The sequence below is a fragment of the Strix aluco genome, chromosome 9, assembly GCF_031877795.1.
Source record: "Strix aluco isolate bStrAlu1 chromosome 9, bStrAlu1.hap1, whole genome shotgun sequence".
In the NCBI taxonomy this organism is placed as follows: domain Eukaryota; kingdom Metazoa; phylum Chordata; class Aves; order Strigiformes; family Strigidae; genus Strix; species Strix aluco.
In genome coordinates this window covers 13,154,646-13,180,112 of record NC_133939.1, presented here as the reverse complement: position 1 = coordinate 13,180,112, position 25,467 = coordinate 13,154,646, and the positions used below count along the sequence as shown (strand labels likewise).

Below are 25,467 nucleotides of genomic sequence, written 5' to 3'. Positions count from 1 at the left end.
CTCCCAGCATGATAAAAGATTCTATGTAAATATGAAAATCCAGAGCTGAGTACATTGCTCCCCATAGCTAGACCCCCTTCAAACACAACAAACTACCTTTGAAACATTAGTGGGTTTGGGCACAAGTCTTCAATGAAGAGTCCAGCAAACTGGTAAGGCCAGTTCTGGCCAACAAGGCAGCAAACAAATTGTATCTTTGTGTTCAAAGCAAGCAGGTGTTAACCAAGCACTGTGCAGGTTACCAGAGAAATGCCAGTCAGCAGCCACCTTTCAGCAGGCCCGTAGGCCTACCCAGCAGCATCTTCCCTGTGGTTCTTTTCCTTTCTCAGAAGCTATGGGTAAAGAAAAGAGAATGAAGCGCAGAGGCAAGCCTGGCTTCTCTGAACACTCGCCTGCCTCGTTGCACTACACACTTGAAGCAGCACGAGATGTTTCCATGCATGTAGAACAAGACCAGGCTGTGTCCAGTTCACAAAGCTGCGCTGGGTAGCACATGGGCCCCATCTTGCCAGGGCCACACCATTTGCTCCCAGTGTCAACACACATCCTGCCAACAGGCTTCAGGGTCAGCTCCATCCTCTGAGGAACCTTGGAGGACGTAGGGAGTCCAGTGTAAAAGAACTGGGTAAAGAAAAGCAAAGCAGCATCATTTCTCTGAAGCAGTTGTTTTGATTTTTTAGCTTAAAAGCTAGATTTAGAATCTATCTAGATCTTCTTATCTTCTTGTCCATTTGCCCTTAAGTGACACATTAGTCCTTATATAGAAGTAATTCTTGGCCAACTAACAATATGAGGTATTTGATGTCCTACCTCCCCACACTCCCAGAAAGCCAGGAAAGTCAGAAGACGCCGTCAGCCCAGAGGCCACTGCACTATGTGCAGGGGAGGGTCAGCGTCAGCCCAGACTGTAAAATGTGTGCTGTGTCTTATCCGTAAGTCAAAGACCAGAGCTTTTAAAGGTATTTATTAACATAAAAATGCAGTCAAGTTATTGCTTCCTTGTTATGTTACTTCTTATTAATCATTAGCTACTGTGAGTCTTAAAACTTTATCTTAAATTAGAACTCAGATTGCTGACAAAACCTGTAAAGGAGAAACATTTCTCTGCAATCCATGGACAAGTTCTGCAAGCAAGAAGAGCTGTAATGAATGGCTATTATTACTTAAATTCTGTTAACATTTTATCAAGCTTACGAAGAAGTTTTAGGAAACAAAAAGACACAGAAATTTCTTACTACCTCCAGTCCTAACAGGTGGTTTACGACTTTTCTTCCAGAAGACAGAAAGTCATCCTAGGAGGAAACTGCACATGGATCCACAGCAAATGCATCACAGCCACAGCTTTGACAGGTAATTCATTACCTTCGGAGCTATTTGGGAATGTGCTGGTCACTCACTTGCTCGGTGCATTTGGAAATGATGCAAGATTCATGTTGATGTTATTGATCAGTCCAGGGTTTAATATATTTTTATCTGAAAAGATAACAGACATCAAAAGATTTCAGAGCAGAAATAGAGTTAAAGATAACACAGGCTATATTTTACATACAATGATTAGTAAGAGAAAGATGATAATCAGAGGCAATAATTTAAAATCAAGTTTCAAGGTTAGGGATGGTTTTTGTAACATTCCTCTGAGGTCACAGAAATACTGCCTTAATAACATACTATTTATGCTAAGTTTTAATAAATACAATCTCACAGTGCAAGTAGAAACACTTTTGAAAAAGTGCCTGCTATACAATGGAATTCAACAATTCAAGAGAAATAGCTTGTAACAGATTGATTAAACAGTCAGTGCTTTGCTGTCATGCTCTTATGTTTCAGAACATTGTTTCACTTGTTTTCCAGGAACAGTGGAACTGACTTTCTAACACAAACCAAGTAAAATAAGCTTAAAAAACACAAATATCTTTAGACTTCTTTTTGCTGCTAACTACAGTGAAGAAACAAGTCTCATTCATCACTTTCACAAGTGAAGTCAAGATTCCTCATTTCTAAGTCTGAGCAGGTACCATGAGCAGATAGATTCTGCATCTTTCTTTACCCACTCAAATGAATGGAGTGCAAGAAATATGAGTATTAAAGCATTTTGAAGAAACCAAGCTCACAATGGGTTGTGAGCTGGCTGATGGCTTTTATTGTCTGCAGAAAGACTTGCACTTCTATTGTTCCACTCGGCGCACGGGCTGACAACAGAAAAAAAGCCTCCTTGATCATGCTGAGAATGAGCTTTAATCTCACAGTTTGCCTACTCATTTATTCGGAAATGAGACTGTAATGGAACTTTATTCTTCCGCTACGATACATCCACTCACTTCTAAGTACGTCATTAAGAACAACCTTTGATAGACAATACAGAGACTGGAGTTTACCACCACCAATGCACCTTGATCCAAGTTGTTCATTTACAAGCTGCATCTGTGATCACTAGCAGGGTTAGTAAGAGAAACATTAGCTGAAGTAGGGTGAGTTAAAAAGTAAACTTGAAAATAAATTTTTTATCAACTGTGAAGACCATCTTTATAAACTTCCTGGTGTGCTCATTTCTTCACTACCTTTGCATTTTAGGTAGACTATGGATTGCTGGAAGGGAGCCATAGGCCAGAGCTGGATTTATCCCACGCTGATCATCTGTGCGAATGGATTTCTCTCCACAATGAGGCCATCAGAATCTTTTCTCACTCCTTATCTAACTGGACCAGACAAAAACCTAACAATTGAAGAGGTATGTAACTATTCTCTTAAGTAATAATTACAATGCTTAAAGCATCAAGACTTAAAGCAATAACTGACGAGGAGATGAAGTGTTCAATAATAGAGGTATATTTTATTTAGAGATTCATATTTAAGATGCTACAGGAAAAGAGTATGGAGTCACCTCTTTGTAGAAGGTCAAAATTTTAAAGTCCCTACATTCTTAGGACTTTGAAACCACTTTGGTGGTTGTTTAAGAAATTGATATTTTCAGCAAAATAAGGTCAGCTCTTTCCACCTAGAACCTCAGAGGAGGGGCAACACTACGATTTATTTACACTTACTGAGAAATTGATTGCACTGACAGTGACATAGTGATTGCAAATTAATAGAAAACCAGACTTCCCCTTATGAGCTGTTAGATTAGTACCTACATTACAGGAATGTTTTATGCATTCATTAACCTGCAGAGGTCAGATTCGCATTCAAAAAAGAGATGCACTGCAAGTTTTCTTGCTCTGTTCCTCTGTTCAGCACTGGCTGCTTCAGAAGTACACTTCCCAACAAAAGGGGATGTAGTTAACAAGTGGCTGAGTCATGGAGCTAGTTGTATAATTAGAAAACACAGGCTTGGTACACCCACATGCAGCTAATACGAAGAACAGTCATTCCTGATGTGCAGTAGCAAATATTAAGGCGAAGCCTGCTAGCATAGTGTGAACCTAAGGTTTCTTCTGAAAAAAGGTATTTGTAGTTCGGGTTGTTGGGGGGGGTTTTCCCCCCTTTTTTTATTTCGTTTTTTAATCACAAAGGGAAATTTCCTCTCTTACATGAAACAGACAAATAGGATGATAGGATGGCTTAATTCTGATTTCAGCAAGAATCCTTAACTCAAAAGTGTAGTACAGATATTGGCTCTTTCAGCCAAACTCTCCTCTGGTGAGCTAATTCCCCAAGTTTCAGTCAAACACTTAAAATTCTAATTAAAGTTCAGAGAAACAGAAGAAATTACCCAGAAAGATATAGTGAACCTGCTGCTCACCATGCAACTCACTCCAGTACCAGTTCAGAAGTAAAAAGAGAACGACCTACTATTTTTCCTCCAGCATTTGAAACAATTCCTTTCTAGTCTAATTGCCTAAGCAGAGAATGAGTGATCATGAATGGATACCCTAGCAGGTCCAGCAATTACTGGATAAGACCTCTCCAAAACAGGCAACTTGCACATCACGAAGTGAACTTCTTCTATGACTGTATCTAAGGGGATACCCGCCCGGGTGTAGTCAAACTGCCTGGGCAATCACTGAGCTTTTGTGGCAACAGTTCCCAGCACCTTCCAACCTGAATGCAGACCAGTTTTAAAACAAAAAGAAATAATGTCTTTTCAGAGCATCTATGCATTGAAGGCCAACTAAACCACAGCAAAATACTGTTCCAAGACTTGCTCTGTTCTTACATGTTAAATTTGAAGAAAACATAGAAGGTGAAGATAACAGTCATACACTTGCTATGTCCAACCATAAGAGGGATGTGCATTTTTTTTTTCTAATTCTAACAAAGGAGACCAAAGGTATACAGTGACCCATGTAAAAGTTAAAACTAAATAGGCATTCATTTTCAGCTACCGTGAGGAATAGGATTTGATGCTAGACAGACTTTCCTCTGACACAAACACTGTTATAACTGTTTTAAACAGCTGCATGTCAAAATATTCCTTCTTGATAGACCTTTACTAGAATTCTTCTTTAAGCCAATCTACCTGTTTATGTAGTGGAGCCTAGCATCACTTTTGCCTGTTAAGGAATACATTTACAGTTTTGTAATTTAAGACAGTTTAAGTCTGCACAATTCACATAATTCGCTGTTTCCTGTCACCACAACAACGTTCCTTCATGCCATCATCAGAAGCTTCAAAATCAACATTTAAAATGTATTTTTTAAAACATATTCCTCTTTTATTCTCTTCTCTTCTAGGTTACCAACCAGATTTTCCCAGTCTGGACATACTCCTACCTTGCACTCCTTTTCCCAGTCTTCCTGATTACAGACTACGTGCGCTACAAGCCCGTCCTCCTCCTCCAGGGCATCAGCTTCATCGTCACGTGGCTCTTGCTCCTCTTCGCACACGGAGTGGTGGCCATGCAGGTGGTGGAATTCTTCTATGGGATGGTGACAGCCACCGAGGTCGCCTATTACGCCTACATCTACAGTGTCGTCAGCACCGATCACTATCAGAGAGTGACGAGCTATTGCAGGAGTATCACTCTTGTTGCAGCCACCATTGCGGCGGTGCTGGGGCAGCTGCTGGTTTCCTTAGCAGGTGTATCCTACTTTCACCTTAACGCCATCACTTTGGCTTCTGTGTCCCTGGCATTTGTGTGTTCCTTTTTCCTCCCAATGCCCCAAAAGAGTATGTTCTTCCACAGGAAAGATATCTCAGAAACTCTCCCTGGACCAGATAGAGCTGTGGCTACAGTCGGCGCCGACGGGCCACCGAGCTGCCAAGAGGACAAGAGCTCTGTATCTGCTGACAGGGCACCGGCACCTGAGCAGCAGGCTGATAATCCCAAACCCCAGAGTCACATGCTCAGAGTACTGGTGCAGCTGGGCAGGGACCTGAGGGATTGCTACAGCTCTAGGAAACTTCTGTACTGGTCCCTGTGGTGGGCTCTGGCTACAGCAGGCTTTAACCAGGTTCTGAATTACATCCAAGTGCTGTGGGACTTCAGAGCCCCCTCTCACAGCTCTGCAGTGTACAACGGAGCTGTTGAAGCAATAGCAACTTTTTTAGGTAAGTAAAAGATCATTAACAACTACTTTTAATCCATCCTGTGCTGATGGCAGTCTTCAGCAATGTCTTTGGTGCCTGTTTATCCCCTATGAGGACCAAGATCAACAGCAACAGCCTCCACTATATAACACCCAGTGTGCAAAGCATGTTTTTACTGTACAACTTTTGTCAGTGATGTCTTCAAAAATAATCCTAAAAAAAAATATATAAACTTTTCCTTCTTAGGGGAGCTTCATTCCAGCAAATTGTTTTAAGAGTTTAAGTTCACAGCTGTGTTTAGACCATGAAGACCTAAGCAAGTAGTTCAAAAACCCTGTGCAATGACACCTTGTCTATTCCTCCCTCAAAAACACCTTAAGCTCAGCAGTTTAAGCATTAAAATAGCATATTAAGAGACACATTGCTCTAGATGGTCTGTTTAGACGGTAGATTAAAGATCATTTCAGGATGAGTGCTCCTGAACAAATAGTGACTGCATCTGTATCCTGATCAACGAGTTTGGCTCTGGATATGACATACAAGAACAGGCTGAGAGAGAGGTAATTGTTTAGCCTTGAGAAAACAAGGGACCTTAAAGTGCATAAATACTTGGAAGGGGAGGAGTAAGGAGAATGGAAAGCACTGCTACTGTTTAGCCTTGAGAAAACAAGTGACCTTATTAATGTGCATAAAGGCTTGAAGGAAAGGAGTAAAGAGGACAGAGCCAGACTCTTCAGTGACAGGACAAGAGGCAAGGGGCACAAATTTAAACAAAGTTCTATTTAAACAAACAAGAACATTTTTATTGTAAGGGTGATTTAACACTGGAACAGGTTGGCCAGAGGTGTGGACTCTCCATCCTTGAAGATGTTCAAAACCTAGACACCATCATAGGCAGCTTGCTCTAGTTGATCCTGCTTTTTAAGCAGGGCTAGGTGATCTTCAGAGGTGTCTCCCAAGCTCAGTCATCCCGATTCTCAGTACAGTTACTTGGTCCATGCAAATGACATTCCTCTTTGGGCACAGAACAGAAGGTATTTGGGTAAAGTGCAACTTCATCTAAATAGCTGTGCAGTACCAATAGACCCTCATTTTGAAGCTCACATTTACACAGCTATGTCTCCTCCTTCAAACCAGGAGCCTTATCTCACATTTCTACACGGAACTGTCAGTTTACTTTTCCTGCAACAGCATGAAAATGCATTTTATTGAAGCTACTCTAATACTCAAGACTACTGGTTTGAGCAGTATTCCTAAGGGCTTTGTTGCTTTTACACCCTCTGGCACTTGATACTATTTCAGAGTACAGAAAGCACTCACAGTACTAGGAACCTCTGGTTACAGCAGTGATGGACCAAAGGAGTAGGCCTCCTATGATTTTTTGAATTCTGATGAATAGCACATACAACCAGCAACTGAAGTCCAATTTCGCACTAGTATGCTAGCCCACCTGAAAACATCTGGGCAAGAAGTCCTCTCTGGACTCCAGTAACTCACAGCTGTATAACCTGCCTGGACCAGACTTCTTTTTGCATTTAAGCTACTAACCTCAACATATCATGTTTCAAAGAGCTTTCATAACCTACAGGAGCCTCTGTGCTAAAGGAGCATAAAAAACCCACTAGAGGGATAACCTTCTTACAGTAGTAGAAGGTATTTCTCCCCATTGAGATGGGGAGAAAAGTAAACCTCATCATTATTGCAGAGATTTAAAAAAAAAAAAAAAAAAATCAAGGCACTGGAGTTTGTATATAACCATATTGCACTCAAGGAAGGGTTTTTACTATATGTCATGGTCAATAAGGCACTGACAGGTGCAGTTCATAAGATTTTTCATCAGAAACTGAAAAGACGCTTTCATGAAAAAAGGAAGCATGAAGGAGTGCAACAGATTTTCATCAAGATCTTCACATGAAGGAACTAAACTCCATTATGCATATTTTGGCAGAAAATGCTTGGTGGGATTGTTCTTCTCCTTGCTCAGTTGTCAAAAAATGGAGTAACAATAGACTGTACACTGCTGCCTCTAGCCTTAGGCATGAGACACTTTCCTAGAGTAACTTCAGTCTGTGAAGGCTCTGAAAGCAAGGAGAAAAAACCCAAACAGAAGACTCCCACACCACTAACAGAAAGTATAGGCCACACCATTATCAAAGCCCATTGTGACCATAACAGTCTCAAGAGCTCCTGGCATGATCCATTTACACAGCTATGCAATGGCTCTAGAAGGATGATAACATTTCAGAGTTTTAATTATTACTTTAAAATTCTTAGGTTCAGCCACATCCATGGCAGTTGGATGTATCAAAGTAAACTGGGACCTTTCTGGAGAACTGACTTTGGGAATTTTCTCTGCAATGGATGCTGGTTCTCTGTTTCTCATGCACTTTACTGACAACATCTGGGCATGTTATGCTGGTTACCTTGCATTTAAAGCATGCTATATGTTCCTTATAACAATAGCAACGTAAGTATAATACACAACTGTTCTAATTAAGTTGCTTTAAATCACTGGCACATTTTTAAATTTATCAAAATTTTACTGTAAGTTTCCCTAGATATAAGATTTTTAAATAGGTCATGACAACAGAACGTATTATTTCTAGCTTATATGCTTAAAATTATGACCTACCCATTACAATAGGTTACTCCAAGTCAGAAACTACCTTATTCTGCATTTAGATGTTCAATGATCTATGTACAAGTATTCTCTAAATGATCAAATAAACAAGGCCTTTATTTATCAAGAACATCCACTCAAATAAGATAAGTAAGATGCACAAGAGTGCCAAACACAGAAAAACAAGGGATTTCTGCTAAAATGAAGCTGTTAAAGCTTAATAGCCAAGACTGAAGAGGCTTTATCCTTTGAAGAACCCACTGTGCACATTAAATTATTCCCAAACTTCCTCTTGTAATTAAATTGCAAATGTCCTTGTTCTCCATAGGTTAGTTAACCCGTACATTAATTTTCAGGTTTCAGATTGCTGTCAATCTAAGCATGGAGCGTTATGCTTTGATGTTTGGCTTCAACAACTTTGTTGCACTGGTGATTCAAACAATTTTAACTGTTGTTGTAGTAGATTCAAAAGGTCTGGGCCTGGATATCAGCACCCAGGTAAGCTACATTACTCACACTGCTCTCACTTCCCCTACTCTCCTCCAGGAGGGTTCTACTCCAAGATTAGCCTTTGGGAAGACACCAGGTAATGTGCTAGCTTAGGACAGTTACTCACTTGAAAAACAGGTTCAAGTGAACTAGCAGTAACTATTACAACCTACTTGTCCTCTAGTCCTGCCAAATTTGCATTTCTGCAATAATTTAAAAAGTATTTTCATAGAGTGGAAGGGAAATATCACCACTCAGGGTTGTTTTGGATTTTTTTTTTTTTATTTAAAGGCTTACTAAGTTTATTGTCAAAATACCCTGAACAGAAGCAAGCAGCAAACTGCAAGGCAATCTATGGGTCTATTACCAGGGTAATTCTAAGTTACATAGTTTCACTGGACGCCCCTTTAAATTAGTGTAATTTTGAAAATTAACTAATCTCATGATTCCCCATTAAATTTTTAAATTTAAAGTTTCAATTTACATACTGAATGAGGTCCAAGTCTCTAGCTTTCACCTTTTCAGAGAGGAGCCAGAAAGTGCAGGGCTGCTAACCTCCTCCCTTACTGAGGTGGGGAGGGGAAGCACATAACACAGTATTCTCTCCCCATCTTTTTACAACTGCACACTTCATACAGTATTAAGTCAAGCAGCTAGATTTCTTGAATCCTTTCAAGATGGGATCATTTTGGGGCATGGGTGACACAGAAGGGAAGGCAGCAGTGGAGGGACACCTCTCAAGTTACTGTCTAACAGCAAAAGCTGTTTTTGACTCTTCCTCCTCCTCCTTCCCCATCTCCATTTCCCAGTTTCTCATTTATGGCAGCTACTTTACATTCATATCTGGAATTTTCCTGATTAGAAGCATATACACCATTATCTCCATCAAATGCAGAAATACCAGTGGGGCTGGTGAAAGCACTAATCATTAACAGCAGAGACGAAAGGAATGGTTGCAAGCAGCAGTGCAGAAGTCTGCATCATCTGAACAATGAATTAGGAGAAACACACTGCTCAATCAAGCAAGACTGGTCAATAGTGAAACAGGCTGTTTAAGAGTCTACAGCATAAAGAGCTTTGTCAACAGGATGATGCATTTTGCCCATTTTCTTCACCAGTAGTTTAATAGCAAACAATCCTCAAACAATCTTCTATTTCAACTCAAATTTAGTGATCTGACATCAAAATATCTATTAATGCTCAGTGAGCACAAGTACATACAGATGCCTGAACCTCACAACAGCTTATAGAACACAACCTTTGAACTTTCACTTCTGAGTGAGCCAATTATAGGCAATTTAGCCATAGACATAAGACCTTCAAACATTCCTGGGGAATCTAAAGAAGCAGTTGCCCCATAGCAGCACGATGATCTGTTGGAAAACTTGCCACAGAAGACTCTTGAAAACTTAAAGACTTTTTCAACTGGAAGTTGTGACACATTTTTAAAGCAAGATAACAAACAGCATAAACCATTTTTTTTTCCAAAAAACAGTACTTCTGGATGTTCAGAGGTGGATTACTACAATGCTATGTAGCACAGCAATACTGCCACTTTAGTTTACAAATGGCCAAATGCAGTCTTTTCAGATTCCACACAGACAATGGACTCAAATCTGAAGTTACAGGACTGTAAGGAAAACATATTATTATATACAGGTAAACTGCTACTGATGCAGTGACAGCTTTACTGTGAGTTTGTACAAATCCAACACACTAACCTTCCCTTTGAGCGTCTGCCTCGATAAGCACGTGCATTATGTCTGACAACTGCCATGATCCACACACACTTATCTTTGAAACCAGAAGAGCTCCTGAGCTAACTACTTCTTTTTAAGCCATGGGAAGACCCTTCAATTTCTATACAAGGCAGTCTTAAATAACACAACTAAAAGTTTAGATATAACTAAAGCTAATTAGGGAATATTCTTTCAACTGTGTTCAGTAGTGTCCACTTTGGGTTAAACTATATCAGACAGCAGCAAATTCCATTATGTTCCTTCACCACAATTTACAGATTTGCCAAGAGTCAGAGTAACTGATGATTCCCCCAATTCAGCAATCAAGAAAGTAAAAGTCATTCCTTAAAAAATACTTTTAAAAGCTGTTTGAGCTTGCCTTTATGCCCCAGTGAGGTTTCACTTCAAGAGAGCAGAATACTTGCATCATATTCTTAGTTCTCTTTCAGGAATCCCAACTAATTTGAAAAGGATGAAATTTAATTTCTTGCCTCAGCATTTGTTTCAACCTGTGCTTGGGAGTTTGCAGCCATTAAATAACTTTGAACTGCAGTACCTGGGCATCACATTGGCCTTGTAGAACTCAGGATGTACCTCTTACAGCATCATTTTACACACAAAAGAGCTGACATATTAGGATTAAAAGTGTTAATCTAGAAGATCTCCAAATTAATTTCTGTACAAGAGTTAAAGTTATCATGTGAAGTGCTTTGATGTTAAAGCAGAGAAGATACTGAAAAACTAGTGCAAGTATAGCTTTTTGGCAGCTATGCTAGTGGCATGAGCAATTGCATGAACTGCAGAGATTTCTAAAGCGAAGACATTTATAATCATGGGTGAAGAATTTTGTAAATACAGCTATTTTAAAAATCTAATCAACAAAACAGCTATGGTGTCAGTTTCTGCTCAATATAAAGGAGACTCAAAACAATACAAGATTTTCAACTACTTGTCTGGAGTTCAACAAACTTAAAATTAGTGAACATACACTAAACAGACATGGCTGTGTATAGAAAGTTATGAAAAATAAGGTATTCCACTATTTCTGCAGCATAATCTAAAATTACATGCCTTGCATACTTAAGTGAATTTCAGTATCTCTTAGCAGTTATCAGCTTCATTTGGATCAGAGCAATTTCAACAGATGCCAATCTCACTAGCCCTTGTCCCAAGCTTAGTTTAAATCAGTTTAGGTGACGAGAGCACAGGATTGTTCCCCTTCCACAAAGCTGTTCATCTCATTGATCAGACATTTCATTTGGTCAAGTTCTCTGCAATAAGCATGTTTAAGTGTTCCACAGTCTTTCTGAACCCTTGCAGTTGCCCACTCTCTACTGCATTTGTGTTACTATCCCCAAACAGGTAAGAACTATGGCTATTTATACTATGCTAACAGTGGTAAAAGCAAGGGCATCACTAACATCTTGGAAACCCTCAACTGCTGAGGATTTTTTTAGTGAGTTTCCAGAGAATCTTGGGAATTAAACTATACACCATACCCCAATCCAGCAGTCCTCATCAGAAAGAAAAGACAGACTTCATATCTGTTTTAACGTTAAATATGCCAACAGGACAAAACCAGACATTTAAGTGAGGAATGCTAGTATAAATCTGCCTGTCCCCTGCTTTGGGATCTCCAAAGCTTCAAAAAAAAAAAAAAAGATACAGAAATTACTACCCCCACCACAGGCAGGCAACAGAAGTCAAAAGTCCTGGTGTAAAAGCATTTTTACGAGCAACGGTAACGTCTAGCTACCCTAGAAATAAGCATATCTAACATTCAAACAGTCAATTACAAGTGAAATGTCTTTTTTGACAAAATCTAAATGAAATAAATTTGAATTAAATGAATTTTCATTTTTGTCTCAAATGGGCTTGCACATCCTTTTCTCAAAAATCAATCTGATCTTATTTATTCCTGTTATCTTGAAAGCTGTTGGAATTTTATTCTCCAGCTGGTCACAAATCTTTTCTTAAGCTTGCAGTTTATGTATTCATGATATATTTATGTTATTTGCTTAGTTCCACTATTACACTTGAACTCAAGCCAAGTTATCTGTGTTTAAAACACCACCACCAACTACTCTGGTGCAGAATTATATTTTTCTTGAACCTTCTTACTATTACAGACTAGACAAGCCAGACTTTTGTCCTCCCTCTACAGATTCCATTCTAGTATGGCAGGAAACATTCCAGTAAATAAAGAGATAATTGATTAATATAATATTCCACAGGAGGACTTACTAATATACATCTTTTTTAATAAAAAGAGTGCTACTACATCTGTGGCACCTTGGCCTGCTATTACACATACTGTTCTGGTCACAATTAAGGCTACCCATAATTGCATGTCTTTTGCAGCTGACCATTTATCAAGTAACTACCCTCCTCAGTGCTTCCAGTGTCCTTCATTACACAGCTATTCTGTCAACATAATCCAAGTTAACTTAACATTTTCCTGGTCGGTCGGTCACTTCACTTGAGCTAGAACAGCAAGCTTAATCACAAGGACACAAAGAAACCTATCGAAGTGAGGCATGTGAAAATTTTAAGCTTAACTCACCTTGAAGCATATTGCTTTTGGTAACTCATCTGTGTATGACTCACAATATGTACATTTTAACCCAATAAAATGTTACTGCACAGAAATAATGCTACACAATTGTTTTTTCTAATATTTATTTTTCACCTGCAAACTGTAGCAAAACAAGATCAGCTTTATTATGCAGACAGGTATCCCTCTAACATTAGAGATTTAGGCATGTATAAATAGAAGAGCTCTTAGGAAAGGAAAACATTTTGAGAAATGAACAAACCTTCAATTTAACTTCATGACTTCCAATACCAATGGTTAAAATGATGTAGCTCATTCATTCCAAGAGATACAACAGCACCTTAAAGTGGCTGATCTATTTCCCAGTAACATTTTTCACATAACAATGTGTTAAAGTTACAAATACTGATATGCACAAATAGCTATTTTCTAAGAAAAATATGTACAGTACTGCAGCATAATGAATGTGGTATCTGCAATAACTTATTAGCCAATTTTAATATACATGATACCGCTACTTTTCACCTGCCAGTTCACAGGTTCAAGGATGTTACCACAGCCCTCTGTTTTGCACGTTATTACCTGGTGGGGGTGTTGATTTTCTTGGGTTTTGTGTATTTTAATTTTTTTTTTAATTTTTTTAAAGGTACATAATGCAGGCTTTTATTTTTACTTCTTAAAGACTTCTTTTGTGTTTAAAGCTAATATCAGTGAAACAAGACAACAGTGCAAGAGGCGCAGAGATGTTATGTGACCACATAAGAGTTCTTTTGGGTAAAGTGTCTATAAGGCTATAAGAAAGGATTGGTTGATGAGCTTCCTGTTGGAAATTGTCCTGTTGGTGCACCAGCCTGGGGGAAGATGAAAGAAGAAAGATAAGACAAATTTTTACAATTTTTTTTCTATATTGTAAATCATAAATAGAGGATATATAAAAAAGAAAACAACCTATTAGTAAGTATTTCTCTTATGCTGCTGTCTTTTTTGGTGGTTCTATGAAGTTATGCTACTGTAAGAGCATGGTATACAGGTACCTCTTGATTTGGGCAGCCTTACAAATGTCGTGTCATCATAATACTGAATTGCATTTAGGAGATTCACATGCTGCCTTCCCTTATTTGAAGAAAAAAAATATCTTTGTGTGTCTCTAAACTGTTACAGATTATTCCTCTTCAGACATACAGAAGTTATCAAAATCATGCAACAACTCACTTACCATAAAAGGGTTACTAGATACTCCAACAGCTGCAACTTGTCCAAAAGGAGTTACTACAGGCTTCGCCTGTCCAAATGCAGCAAAACTTGCTCCTTGGAAAGATAAATGAGAAGTATTATTACTGGTAACCTATCTTCAAAGAGTTATTTGCTGCAGCTCCCACACAAAAATAAGTGGAAGCTTGGACTGCACAATCAGCAGCACTGATCCTACTTAAACACTATAGGGAATGTAAGTGTAAAAACAAAATATGGCTGGGCTTTTTGTTTGGTTTCAACTGTTTGGAACTAATCAATTTCCAATTTCTACATATGCACTTTTTTCAACTTTATCATTTAAATTTAGGGAGAAAGTACTTTCCAATTTTCTCTTGCCTGTGTTCTATGAAGTTAGAGAAAGTGTTACAATTTGTTGCAGACACTTCAAAAATTAAGACAAAACAATCCTTCTTGCATAAAAACCCTTTAAACCTGGGAATACTTATAATTTTAGTATCAGATTATGGTAAAATTTCAGTTATGTCATTGCACACATCCAAGTCAGAAAGCTCAACTACAGAGCCAAAACACAAGTATGGGAACACCTCATCAATATTATCATTGAGTTTATACAGAAGTAAATATGCACCTATTATTGCTAACTTACAGACAGATCATTTTCCCCGTGTTTCTGATTTAAACAAGATTATCTAAAACGTTTAGACCTACCATTTGGCTGCTGAGCAAAAGCAGTCTGTTGAGGGAAAGCTGCCTGGGTTGGGAACGTGGGCTGCTGGAAGTTGCCACTAAAACTAGTAGGAAGACTGTAGGAGGCAGGAGTTCCAAATCCTGCAGGCATGCTCATGGATGCAGTACCAAATGTTGCTGCTGGTAGGCAAAAAATACCATTCAATTATTTGTAAGAAATCGCTTTTTTCATCAGACAAATTACTACAATGCCATGTTAAGAAAAGTCTCCTAATGCCTCAGTGACCATACAGAAGTTAGGTTCAACTTCTACAGCCACTGAACTGATTTGTTAGCTTGGATCACCACCAAGTAGGTGCATAATTTACTTTTGCACTTTAAAATGAATAAAATCATTTAAAATATACTAGATCCAGCACATTCAGACATACTTTCTGAAAAGGAAATTATTTTTTACATTCTCTACATTATCATATACTTCCCCCCAAGTTTTTCTGGTAAAAGTCTGTACACATCAGAAGCAAGCACTTTCAGGCAGCATAAGCCCCTCTGTTTTTCTCCTTCTGAGAAAAGCATGAAAGGATCTTCCTATTTCAAGCTGCATTACAGAAAGTTACAAGTCAAAAAAAAATCATAAGGGATACATGCATCCCCTCTCTCTTCATCCCATCTTTAATGTCACTTTAAAGGAAATTCTCACCATGCACATTATTCGCACACAAAGTTCCTATTGCAAACGCTCTTACTGTTGAGGTAAGACTTAAAACAAAAAACCCAAAACCTTTCATCTGATTCTCTGCTGAACGTTTCAAGTAAAGAACACACAGCTCACATGCAATTCCATATGCCTTCAGCAAATAAACAGGAGCACATAAAGTGCAAAAAAATGTAGTAACAAAACCATTATTCAGTCTTTTGGGAGTTATCCTTGAAAGAAGAGTATAGAAGTTTTTCTGGTACAAATACAGACACCAGGCATTTTATTCTAGTTACACATTAGACACAGGACTTTTCTTCTGAAATGTTACAAGTTAGATTTTATGCAAGTTCAACTGTTTAAAAAATTAATGTATGTAACGAATATAGCTTAATTATCAGTTGAAAAATTTACCCCAAAACTGTTCAAGGGCAAGACATTATACATACATAAATTGTTGACAAAGTACATGCAAAACTAATGTACCAACATTTTTCTTGAGTTATAGTTAGCAGAGAAGCTATTTGACAAGAAAACTTGCTAAAACAGCAAACAAAAGCACAACAAAATGAGCAGTGACTTGGGATATCCCAAAAGGCATCAAGCTACTGTTGGTAGAAACTTCAAAAGTCACTCAACTTGCTAGCATTATATTGTGACCATGGAAGATATCAATAATGGTTTTGTTTTAGTTACTTAATAAGTTGTCTATGTATGCTCTTCTCTCCCTTTGCCCAGTTGCCAAATACCCACACCCACTCCATTTTAAAAAAATGGAAAGTCTTTAAAAATTCTACATGCAGAGAACCAGATATCTATCAATAAGCTTTTACAAGCAAGAACAATTAGCCACAAGAAACTTGATACCAAATGTGGCCACCTACCAAAATGAGCCTGAGGAAATATGTGAGAGTGCATTGCTCCCGAGAGGCCTTATGGAAGCCACAAAGAGACCAGACAACGTCAAATCATTTATACGCTCTTGAACAGTAATTTCTTAAGGGTTTTTTTTTTATATATATATAAATATACACATGTATATGTACCAAACAATTCATCCATAGCATGACCAGCAATAGATTAAGCTAAGAGAGCCATTAGAAATAGATGCTACAAAACAGATCTCCCATGTAATAAATAGCAAAGTTCATGCAGAAAGCTTAGTGTAGAAGGACAAGCTACAGGTTTACACCTTACACTGAAAGGGGTAGAATATTATCTTTAGTTATAGTCATTATCCCCACCACCTAGCACTTAACATCAAGTATAGCTGCCAAGGGATTGGAACCTCTGCAAGCCAAGGATAGCAGTTTAAAAGATGGAAGGATATTGAGTTGCCATATTCAAACAAATTTATCTAAAGAGGCTACAAGTTCTTAACGATGATACAAAATAGCACAGTTAGGAATGAGATTAAAATAAGAAAAAAAGATATTTTCAGCATTAAATAGCTGAAAAAGTTCAGCTGCATAATATCTCAAAAGAGACTGAAAACAGAATTCATTTTAGCAGAGGACACGAATTTGATCAATTCAGTTTTAACTCAGCCTGATCTGTTTCATTCAACCTACCTAAAACTGAGCAAACCACAACTCAACGTTAAAATGCATGCATCAGCAGATTTAAATCTGTGGAAGTCCAGTTAATAGATAATAGTGCCAAAATTCAGCAATGACTTTGGAGAGGAAAATTGGTGTAATCTAGTAGTCATCTAAATCCAAGTTAAGTGTTTTAAAGAAAAGTACAAGTTGCTTTTTCAAAAGAGTGATTAAGTTTTTGTCTATGGAATTATGGTTCTACAGAATCCTCCCCCAGAAAAAATCAATGTAATTAACAAACATAAAGATTACATTTAAACATATGCTTTACTATTACAAAAGAGAAAAGTAAAGGACACCACCAGTGTACTGAGTAAGTGGACTAGTGAGAAGATAACAGCCAAAAAGCCTTGTCTTTCCTGGTTCTAGCTTCAGCAATTTGGTTTTGAGGACTTTCAGGACTTTGAAATAATGAAAGAAATTTAAAAAAGCAAGTGTACCAGCTTAGCAGCAGGGCTTTCAAAACCCCTGATTCCAGGGCAACCTGCTATGAAGCATGCTTCAAAGATAAGGTTATAGTCTTGGGAGGTACCCAACTGGTAATACATAGACTACAAATGGCTTAAGTAGTAATAGAAGATCTTAAACAGATCATTTTGACATTTTTCTTGGCCACCATTTGAAATTCTAGGATTGGGCCAGAAACAGGAAAATAATGTCCTTGGCTCAATAAAAAACATCACTTATATCAAAAAAATGTGATTTCTGCAGCCTGTTCATAAATATTGTACTCTACATTGAACAAACACGCAACATGTCAAATAGATTACAGACAGATAATACAGAAAATCTTTAAGGAACAAGTTACACAGCTATGAAGAAAGAATCAATGGAAGTGTTGAAAGAAAGTTTCTCAAACACTTAGTGTTTTTTCCTAACCTGTTGCTCCTCGGCTATTGGTCTGGAATGGATTTGTTGAAGGTGCCACTGGGGCAACAGGGGCAGCTACAAATGGATTTGTGGAAGGTGTTGCTGAAAGATTAAAAACATTTTATTTAATAAAGTCTTTTAAAAATAGCTAATCTGACTCACATTAAGTTTACACAGCTTTTATACAGAGATACATAAATATCTAAAATAGGAAAATAGGAATTTATAGTAAAATGCTTAATTTGAAATGCATCATGACAACAGTACTTTTTTGGCATCCTTTAGTAACTTCAGTATCACTAGTATCAAAGAATAGCACTGTCAACTAAAAATTAGTAAGATGCTTGCTCATAGTCCACAAAAGGTGTTAGTAACACTTATATACCTCCAAATGGAGCAGGCACACTCGAAGATGCAGGCTGTGTCTGTGCAGTAGCAGCCACGGGTACTGTTCCAAAAGCACTGCTGAAAATAATTCATACATTCAGTGAAGTCAGAATTGCTTGTTTAACATTTAAATACAACTTACAATTATTGTTGGTATGTAAAAGAACAGAAAAGGAGTGCTTATGTGCAGTTTGCAAACTGCAATATCATTTACTGATGCCAGGAACTGAGCCTCTGATGCCAGGGTCAGAGGCTATAACTAGTGCTGAGCAATGAAAAGTCATCTCCACCAACAGCAGGAGAAGGAATATTGAACAGAGGCCATCAGCGTAAAGTTTGCAAAGCAGAAGCTTTAGGGGCACTTGCAATACCAAGCAGAGCTATAACAGGTGTTTGGTATTTATTACTTTAATGATTAAAAAAGTGGTTGGCAGCAGCATGAATATCTGAGTAATTTTTTGCCAGGGGTGATGCTATGATTCAGTATGCATGCAAATAATCTGTAGAGGAAAGTGTTACCATCTATCAGATTTCACATGTAATGACTAGAAAGGTGCAGAGAACATTCTGCTGACAGAAAGTATTCTTAATTTTATCTTATAATATCCTATCAGGCAGTACTTATTATTTAAAACAAAGGATGCAGTTTCAGTACTACCTCTAAACTCATTCAACATTTCCCCATTTAGATAAGAAATAAAAACAGATTTGAAAAAAAAAAAACCAACTTTGAGCTCCTTTTCTGCATATTGCTGAAGTCAATGTAGAAAGTCAGTTACTTCTAACAAAGTACCTGCTAACATTACTGGTGGAAGTATACGCGTTACTAGAGGTTGCTGTAGAGCTGAACACACTGTCTAATTCTGCTAGAGCCGCATACTTGTCTGAAGATGCACTTGACTGATTTGGGGCTGACAACGCAGGACCTGCTGATGCTGACACTACTGTACTGAAGCCACTTCCTTGATCACTACCACCTAAAAAGAAAGGAACCAGATTAACAGTGATGAAGATGGTTTCACTTTCTGCCCTGCCAACAGTTTAAGTTTTAGACTTAAAAATTAAATATGCACTAGGGCATATAGGAAAAAAAATTGTTTCACAAGCCATTAGCTATTAGCAAAGTGCCATGCTTCTATAGATATTCTGCAGCTCCAAAGAGCCTGTGGTTTTCCTGGAAAATAATGACTCAATACTACTGTCATCTTCAACTAGAAAATTTAACAAAACACATACCCTCAAATAATCCATTTCAGAACAAAGCTCTACATTACAAACCAACAGAAGTTTTTATACACCATTTGAGAAGAAAAAAGTTACAGAATCACTAGCTTTTTCTCCTTAAAGTCAACTAAATCCAAGTATCACTGCTACTAGTTCATTAAAAAATAAAGCCAAATTTTTTTGTTGCAGAGAGGTAAGAAAGCTCTCTGGCAGTTCTCTGCAGTAACTGTAGCTGTCCACTCAAGAGCCTTCACTATAGGTTTCAGCACAAATATATAGACCTGTATTTTTATATATTTTTATCATTGCAGTAATATTGCCACTTAAGAGTATTCATCTTGATACAAAGTAGGTTATCAAAAAGCAGTCTTCTGATTACATCCTTTTGGAGTGATGTTAGTCTTAAAGCTTACATCCTACACATTAAGGGTACACTGATGTGAAATTCTCCTGGTAACTTAAAGGACATTTTGAAATACGGTTACTATTTTGACAAGCACAGCCATCCTTGCGGTAAGTATACACATGTAGAATTAAGCACTTCAAAGAATACAGTTTAATACCTTGCCCTGCGCTGAAGATATTATCTAAATTAGCAAGAGCTGCATATTTGTCAGCTGACTGGAGATTCGGTTTATTCACTGCAGCTTTACTGGCTGCAGTTGCTGTTGTGTTGCTCTGAGAAGCATTGAAGGCTCCAAAATCAGCACTGGAGGATTTGGGGAAGTTATCAAAGTGAGCAAAGTTAGCATTCACTGATCCAGCACTTCCACCTGTAACAGATTAAGTTAAACATGATCAACACTCCAAAGCTAGAGAAAGTCTCTCCAACTGTAGCTGATGACACAATAATCCCACCTCTTCGTGGTTACATGAGGCAACATGTTCCCCTGCCCCATCCTACACATTTAAGACCTTTTCCAAATTCCTTCAAAGTTACATTGGATCATCAGGAAAAAAAAAATTTTAAGTATTTTTCAGTCTACAGACCAAGGACAAAAAAAACCCCAAACTTCAACAGTTTATATCGGTCATAATTTGATCTTGAAAAACTGTATTTTATTTATTAGCTGTTAAAGTAATTTCAACAATAATATTTTGCTAGAAAAATAAGTATTTGTCTGGATTTTTAATACTAAAAATCCAGAAGCTTCATCTTCCTGTCATATGTGTCTAATGAAGAGCTACTATTTGCATTTACTTAATGGTACAATGTTTAACCATTTCAGATGTCAGTCATCATTCTAAACAAAAAAAACAGTGCCTAGAAGCCCCAAACTAGTACGATTTCATGACAAGGTTTAGAGAGATAGTTTGGTTCTCTGTTCTCAGATTTTTAGACTACATCCAATCAGGAAAGAGGTGAGGGGGAAGACACAACACAGCTCCTTTTATATGAAGTCTCCACAGATGCCAGATACACAAATCAATTTTAAAAATCTGACTTAGGTCCACACAACTGAACTTCAGTTCTAACATGAAACCATGAGCTTCCAATTCTTCAGTGTCCAGACAATTTAATTAGGCAGGTCATGTACTTAAATTTAAATTACTTGTTCCATTAAGTGTATGTATCACATTTTATAACAGTTGGTTGAGGATTCCACTCATACCACAGAACACACAACTTTCTAATAGCATAATCAATAAGCTAAAACATATGCAACAGTAGGAATGAAAATGCTATACTATAATGACATAAAATGAAGCAAGCTAAGTTTTCCACTGAGTGGAACTTACTGTGTACAGCCTGGAGAGGAAAAGCTGAAGTAAATTCACCAAAACTGCAGCTAGATGAAAGCGTTCTGAACGCTGGACAGCCAGAAATTGTGTGTGGGTTAAAGTTAACATAAGAAGGGAGAAAGAAAATTTGAAAAAAAGTTTAAAACGACACCACACTCAAAAGAAAAAAAAAAAGGAAAAGAAAGTCAGTCAGCCAAAGATCCAGACAAACAGCAAGTGTAAGCTCAAGCAGAAGTTCTAACGCATGATCAAATTAAAGGAAAGCAAAATAAATTTTAGCAACAGACTCTACACATGAAGTCAAACATACTGAAGTGTGTGCATACGTTATACAAATGCATAGACACACACTTTTTTTGGTACTGTGACGTGCTTTTGGGTTTACTGAAACACTTCTCTTACAAAATAAAGAGTCAATTTAATAATTATCAAAAGCAGTTTGGTTTACTTTTTTCAGAGTTATTTCAGGTGTAGAGCTAACAAACACATAGTGCCATAAATCAGACTTCTGAGTAGCATTAGGAAACAAAAAAAAGAACACCACCACCAAACAGAAGGAATTCATTTTGAGTTTCCCCAGAGCTTCAGATGGCTTGATTGCATTAAAGCAGGCAGATGCAAGAAATAAACTCAAGTACCTTCCAACATAAAGGTAAGGATTATTTCAATTAAGTGTTAATCAAAAGTGCTAGGAGTGCTACCTGTATTTTGGGGCTGAAAAGAAGACTGACTTGCTGTGGGGAAACCTCCAAAATTACTCGAGCCACTAGACTGTCCAAATGCATCAAAGTTTGCAAAACCTGCATTTGCAGAGTTCTGCGCTGTAAATTGCAAAGGAACAAAACATGTTAATGGATATGGGAAATAAACACAAAACAGATGTATTAACTGAATTCATGGTCATGATGGCCTCCAAGGGTTATGTCCTACCTTGTAATTTCTTTTTACATGAAGAAGTTAAACATGTTATTGTACAACTGAAAGTTGTCTTTGAACAAGCTTTCACGAATCACCTGCACAGAGCTGTACCAGTTAAGGCTACCTCTCTCCTCCTCACACATGCTACTCCTCACAACTGCATCACCTGATGAAGTCCAGTTCAGCTTAACCCTAGAGCGTTTCAAGCAACGGCTGGTCAGGGAAAAACAGCCAAGTACAGAATACCAGATGTATACCTACAGAATCCAAACCAGGTATCATTCTAAATGCTACTTTTGAAAACTAGGATTTGTAGACTAACAGAATGTTTCTTTGGAAATAAATATTAGAAAGTATTCTTGTAACATACTGACAATTTGAATTCCTCATATATAAAGTGCTTCTTCCTTGGGTGAGTTTAGTTCAGCATCACTTGAATAGTTTTGGCTAGGTTTATAAGTTTGTTTCACTGGAAAATTCAGTTTTTAAAAAAACTAAATCAGAGTACAGAAATATGGAAAATCAGTACCAATGTCAAGAAGATAGCATTCATAGAGTGTATCCACAAAATAAAATCCAAGGAAATTTCAAATAGAATTTCAGTTTTCACCTTCCTTTTGTGCCATACTATAGGAGAAAATAAAAGTTAACACCCATCTAATTTCAAACAGCTGGACATTCAAGCATCTATAGATTCAACAGGAATTCTGTGTCTGACTGATAAGCTCCACAGAAAGTATTAAATACTGTCAAAAAGCAAGGAATAAGAGAAAAAAATGTTTTAATCAGATGTAAAACAAACCCGTATGTATAGGTAACCTGAGTTACTATCTAAAGAAAGCCCACAAAACACCTTCTAGAATAACAGATACAATATATTATATGTTTGGGTCAGGATTTGTTTATTCTGACGATTTTGCAGATTAAGTATATACAAAACCAATAAATTATGCTAATTAAGTACTGTTACTTAATTGCCAGATAATGCTAATAAAAAGTTGCATTATTTCACTTAATTTCTATTTTAAAAGCATCTGTACTACAGATTTATAAACTAAAAGGACATTTTTATACAAACTACTGTATTCCACAATGCTGCTAATATATACAAAAGTTCAAATATTTCCCTTCACAGGGTATACTAGGAGAGAGGCTAAGGTTTGACTCTACTTGATACCACTTTTTATTACAAGCATGCATGCATATTGGGTTTACACGGGGTTTTTTGTTTGTTTTGTTTTTAAACCAGTAGTTTAAAAGGAATAGATTAAGAATTCAATTGCACCTTGCTTTAAAATGAAAGTGACGCTTTCATCCTGATGCATCAATTGGATAGGGGCTACTTGGAGACTAATGTTTAGGTGACCATAACTATAGGCTTGAGTATGTAAATGTCACTCCTAGAACAGTGACAAAATTTCTCATTTTAACCACTCACACAAACAGAATATTATGTCAAGAATCTTAAAATGAAATATATTTTAGGTCTAGATTAAAAATTGGAACATATTATATTACGGGCCACTTTTCACAATTTTATTGCATCAGCTGACACAGAAAATATGATTTGCAAGTGGACCCATGTCAAAACAGTAGAGCTGTAAAGATTCTTCTGCAGAGTATTCAGATGTTAATCTTGCTTTATTTTATGTGGTAAAGTTTGAACTTATGTAAAAGTGGCACAAAGGTAAAGACCAGGTAAGACTTGTACTTTCCTGTACCTGAACAACACGTAGATTGTGTTTTTAAGGATGGAATGGCAATTTCAAAATTCAGATCTCCATGCAGAAACCCAAGAACAACCCTAAGTAAGGAAGGAACTGCAGTGGATTGTAGACTGACATAGATTTACAACTGCTATTGTGACTGCAGATCAACAAGGCAGTAAAGCTAGCTGGCTAAAGCTAGCTCAAGTATGACAACACCAGTCAGGCAATGCAAGCTGTCCCTAGTGAGGTTTGCATTACCTAGTGTGGAATAAAGTCACGAAACGTTACAAGACCAAAAAAACCCTAAAGTCCACACATACTCAATTACAAAATTAAAAATAATTATCTAGAAGGCAGTAACTATGTCATACTATTTTACTTCTCCTGGGTAAAGCCTCTTCTCCCTTGTTACCTGTGATAGAGTTGTACTATGTCACTATGCCTTTTTAAAGTCTTTTGCGCAGGTCTTCTATTCCATTAGTTTATAGAAAGTCTACAGGCCAAAAAAACTATCTTTTTTGTTGCTATTACCAGTCTAAACTACAGGGAACAGTTATCTACCATCATCTTCAAAATCTCATCATTTTGCAGAAGTTGTGGAACTTTGTAAATTAAATACAGACTGTAAACGTAAGGTCAGCATGTTTCCCCTTCAACATGCAACAGTGTCCTGAGTCAGCTTAGTACATTAGAAAACTCAGAAAAAAGGAACATAGAAGTTGCACTTCCTGCATAACTTTCAAGTTTTACATCTACACTTTATAGATCACAGCACAAGTTTGTTAATATCTTCCTATTAGCTGCTGTACTCAGTTGTGCCTTAATTGCAGGAACAGCAACTTATACTAGAAGACCTTAGATATGCTGGTGCTCTTCAGTGATTTCTTTCATTAACCATAGCGTACATGAAGGGAAAGAGAAAAGTCCATCCCCTGTAGGCACAGCTAAAACCAAACCCTAAAACAAGAACACTGGACCATAAACTTTGAGAATGTAGTGTTGGACTAAGTGCAAGCTCTTCTATTCTCTGCAGTAGTGTGTGATTATTAAAAAAAATTATATGTTTATACAGCTCCTTAAATAAGCATTTAAAACTCATTTTTGCCAAAGTTAACGGACTGATCAACCCTCCTTGTGTTCCAAAGGGAAGAGTCTGTAACATTTCACCAGTTAACACTGCCCTGTGGTTACTGCACACAAACAAACCTTACAAGTGTTTCACCCTAGCAAATCAGAAAACACATTCAGATAAATCAGTCTGCAATACACATTCAGCTATCACATACCCAGAATTAGATTTTTGTCTTTTAGAAACTGATTTACCAACCCTGAAACTGTTTTGGGTTCTAAAATTTATGGAAAGGACTCATGGAAATTACCACAATGGTAAATTATTGAAACAGAAAATTAGTCAGTACAAGTGAGTATTCCTCTCAATTTTGATTTTCAGCACTTATTTCGATCAGAAATTAATAGACTCTTTCATAAGATAATATTTATTCTTGAGTGCTCATATTGCTTTTTATCCTTTTAAAAATTACTCAGCAGAG

The 25,467-nt window shown here is 37.4% G+C and overlaps 2 protein-coding genes across 12 annotated transcripts in view; one reads left to right on the top strand and one right to left on the bottom strand.

Annotated features, from left to right (window-relative positions):
* Positions 1-1,298: 1,298 nt before the first annotated feature.
* Positions 1,299-10,026, top strand: LOC141927060 (thiamine transporter 2-like). The gene is made up of 7 exons (XM_074833756.1): positions 1,299-1,350; positions 1,852-2,011; positions 2,572-2,728; positions 4,672-5,488; positions 7,742-7,934; positions 8,444-8,585; positions 9,386-10,026. Exons 3-7 carry the CDS (start codon positions 2,579-2,581, stop codon positions 9,506-9,508), a joined length of 1,425 nt encoding a protein of 474 aa, XP_074689857.1. The 5' UTR covers positions 1,299-1,350; positions 1,852-2,011; positions 2,572-2,578; the 3' UTR covers positions 9,509-10,026.
* Positions 10,027-12,977: 2,951 nt separating this feature from the next.
* The window catches only part of AGFG1 (ArfGAP with FG repeats 1), a 35,465-nt gene continuing 22,975 nt past the window's right edge, over positions 12,978-25,467 (bottom strand). For 2 of the 11 annotated variants that reach the window (XM_074833745.1, XM_074833754.1), the window contains exons 6-15: positions 21,992-22,111; positions 21,288-21,359; positions 20,111-20,320; positions 19,117-19,300; positions 18,322-18,401; positions 17,946-18,038; positions 16,353-16,400; positions 14,793-14,951; positions 14,086-14,177; positions 12,978-13,720 (exon numbers count right to left, since the gene is read on the bottom strand). In XM_074833745.1, coding sequence (XP_074689846.1) covers positions 13,661-13,720; positions 14,086-14,177; positions 14,793-14,951; positions 16,353-16,400; positions 17,946-18,038; positions 18,322-18,401; positions 19,117-19,300; positions 20,111-20,320; positions 21,288-21,359; positions 21,992-22,111 — 1,118 coding nt within the window. In that variant the 3' untranslated portion in view covers positions 12,978-13,660. The remainder of the gene's footprint in view (positions 13,721-14,085; positions 14,178-14,792; positions 14,952-16,352; positions 16,401-17,945; positions 18,039-18,321; positions 18,402-19,116; positions 19,301-20,110; positions 20,321-21,287; positions 21,360-21,991; positions 22,112-25,467) is intronic. The other 9 variants (XM_074833747.1, XM_074833746.1, XM_074833752.1 and 6 more) reach the window with 9 other exon arrangements.

Coding starts and splice junctions, on each gene's coding strand:
- LOC141927060 (XM_074833756.1), top strand. CDS start 2,579: ATGGATTGCTGGAAGGGAGCCATAGGCCAGAGCTGGATTTATCCCACG. Junction 5,489..7,741: donor AGCAATAGCAACTTTTTTAG/GTAAGTAAAAGA, acceptor TAAAATTCTTAG/GTTCAGCCACATCCATGGCA. Junction 8,586..9,385: donor GCCTGGATATCAGCACCCAG/GTAAGCTACATT, acceptor TCCATTTCCCAG/TTTCTCATTTATGGCAGCTA.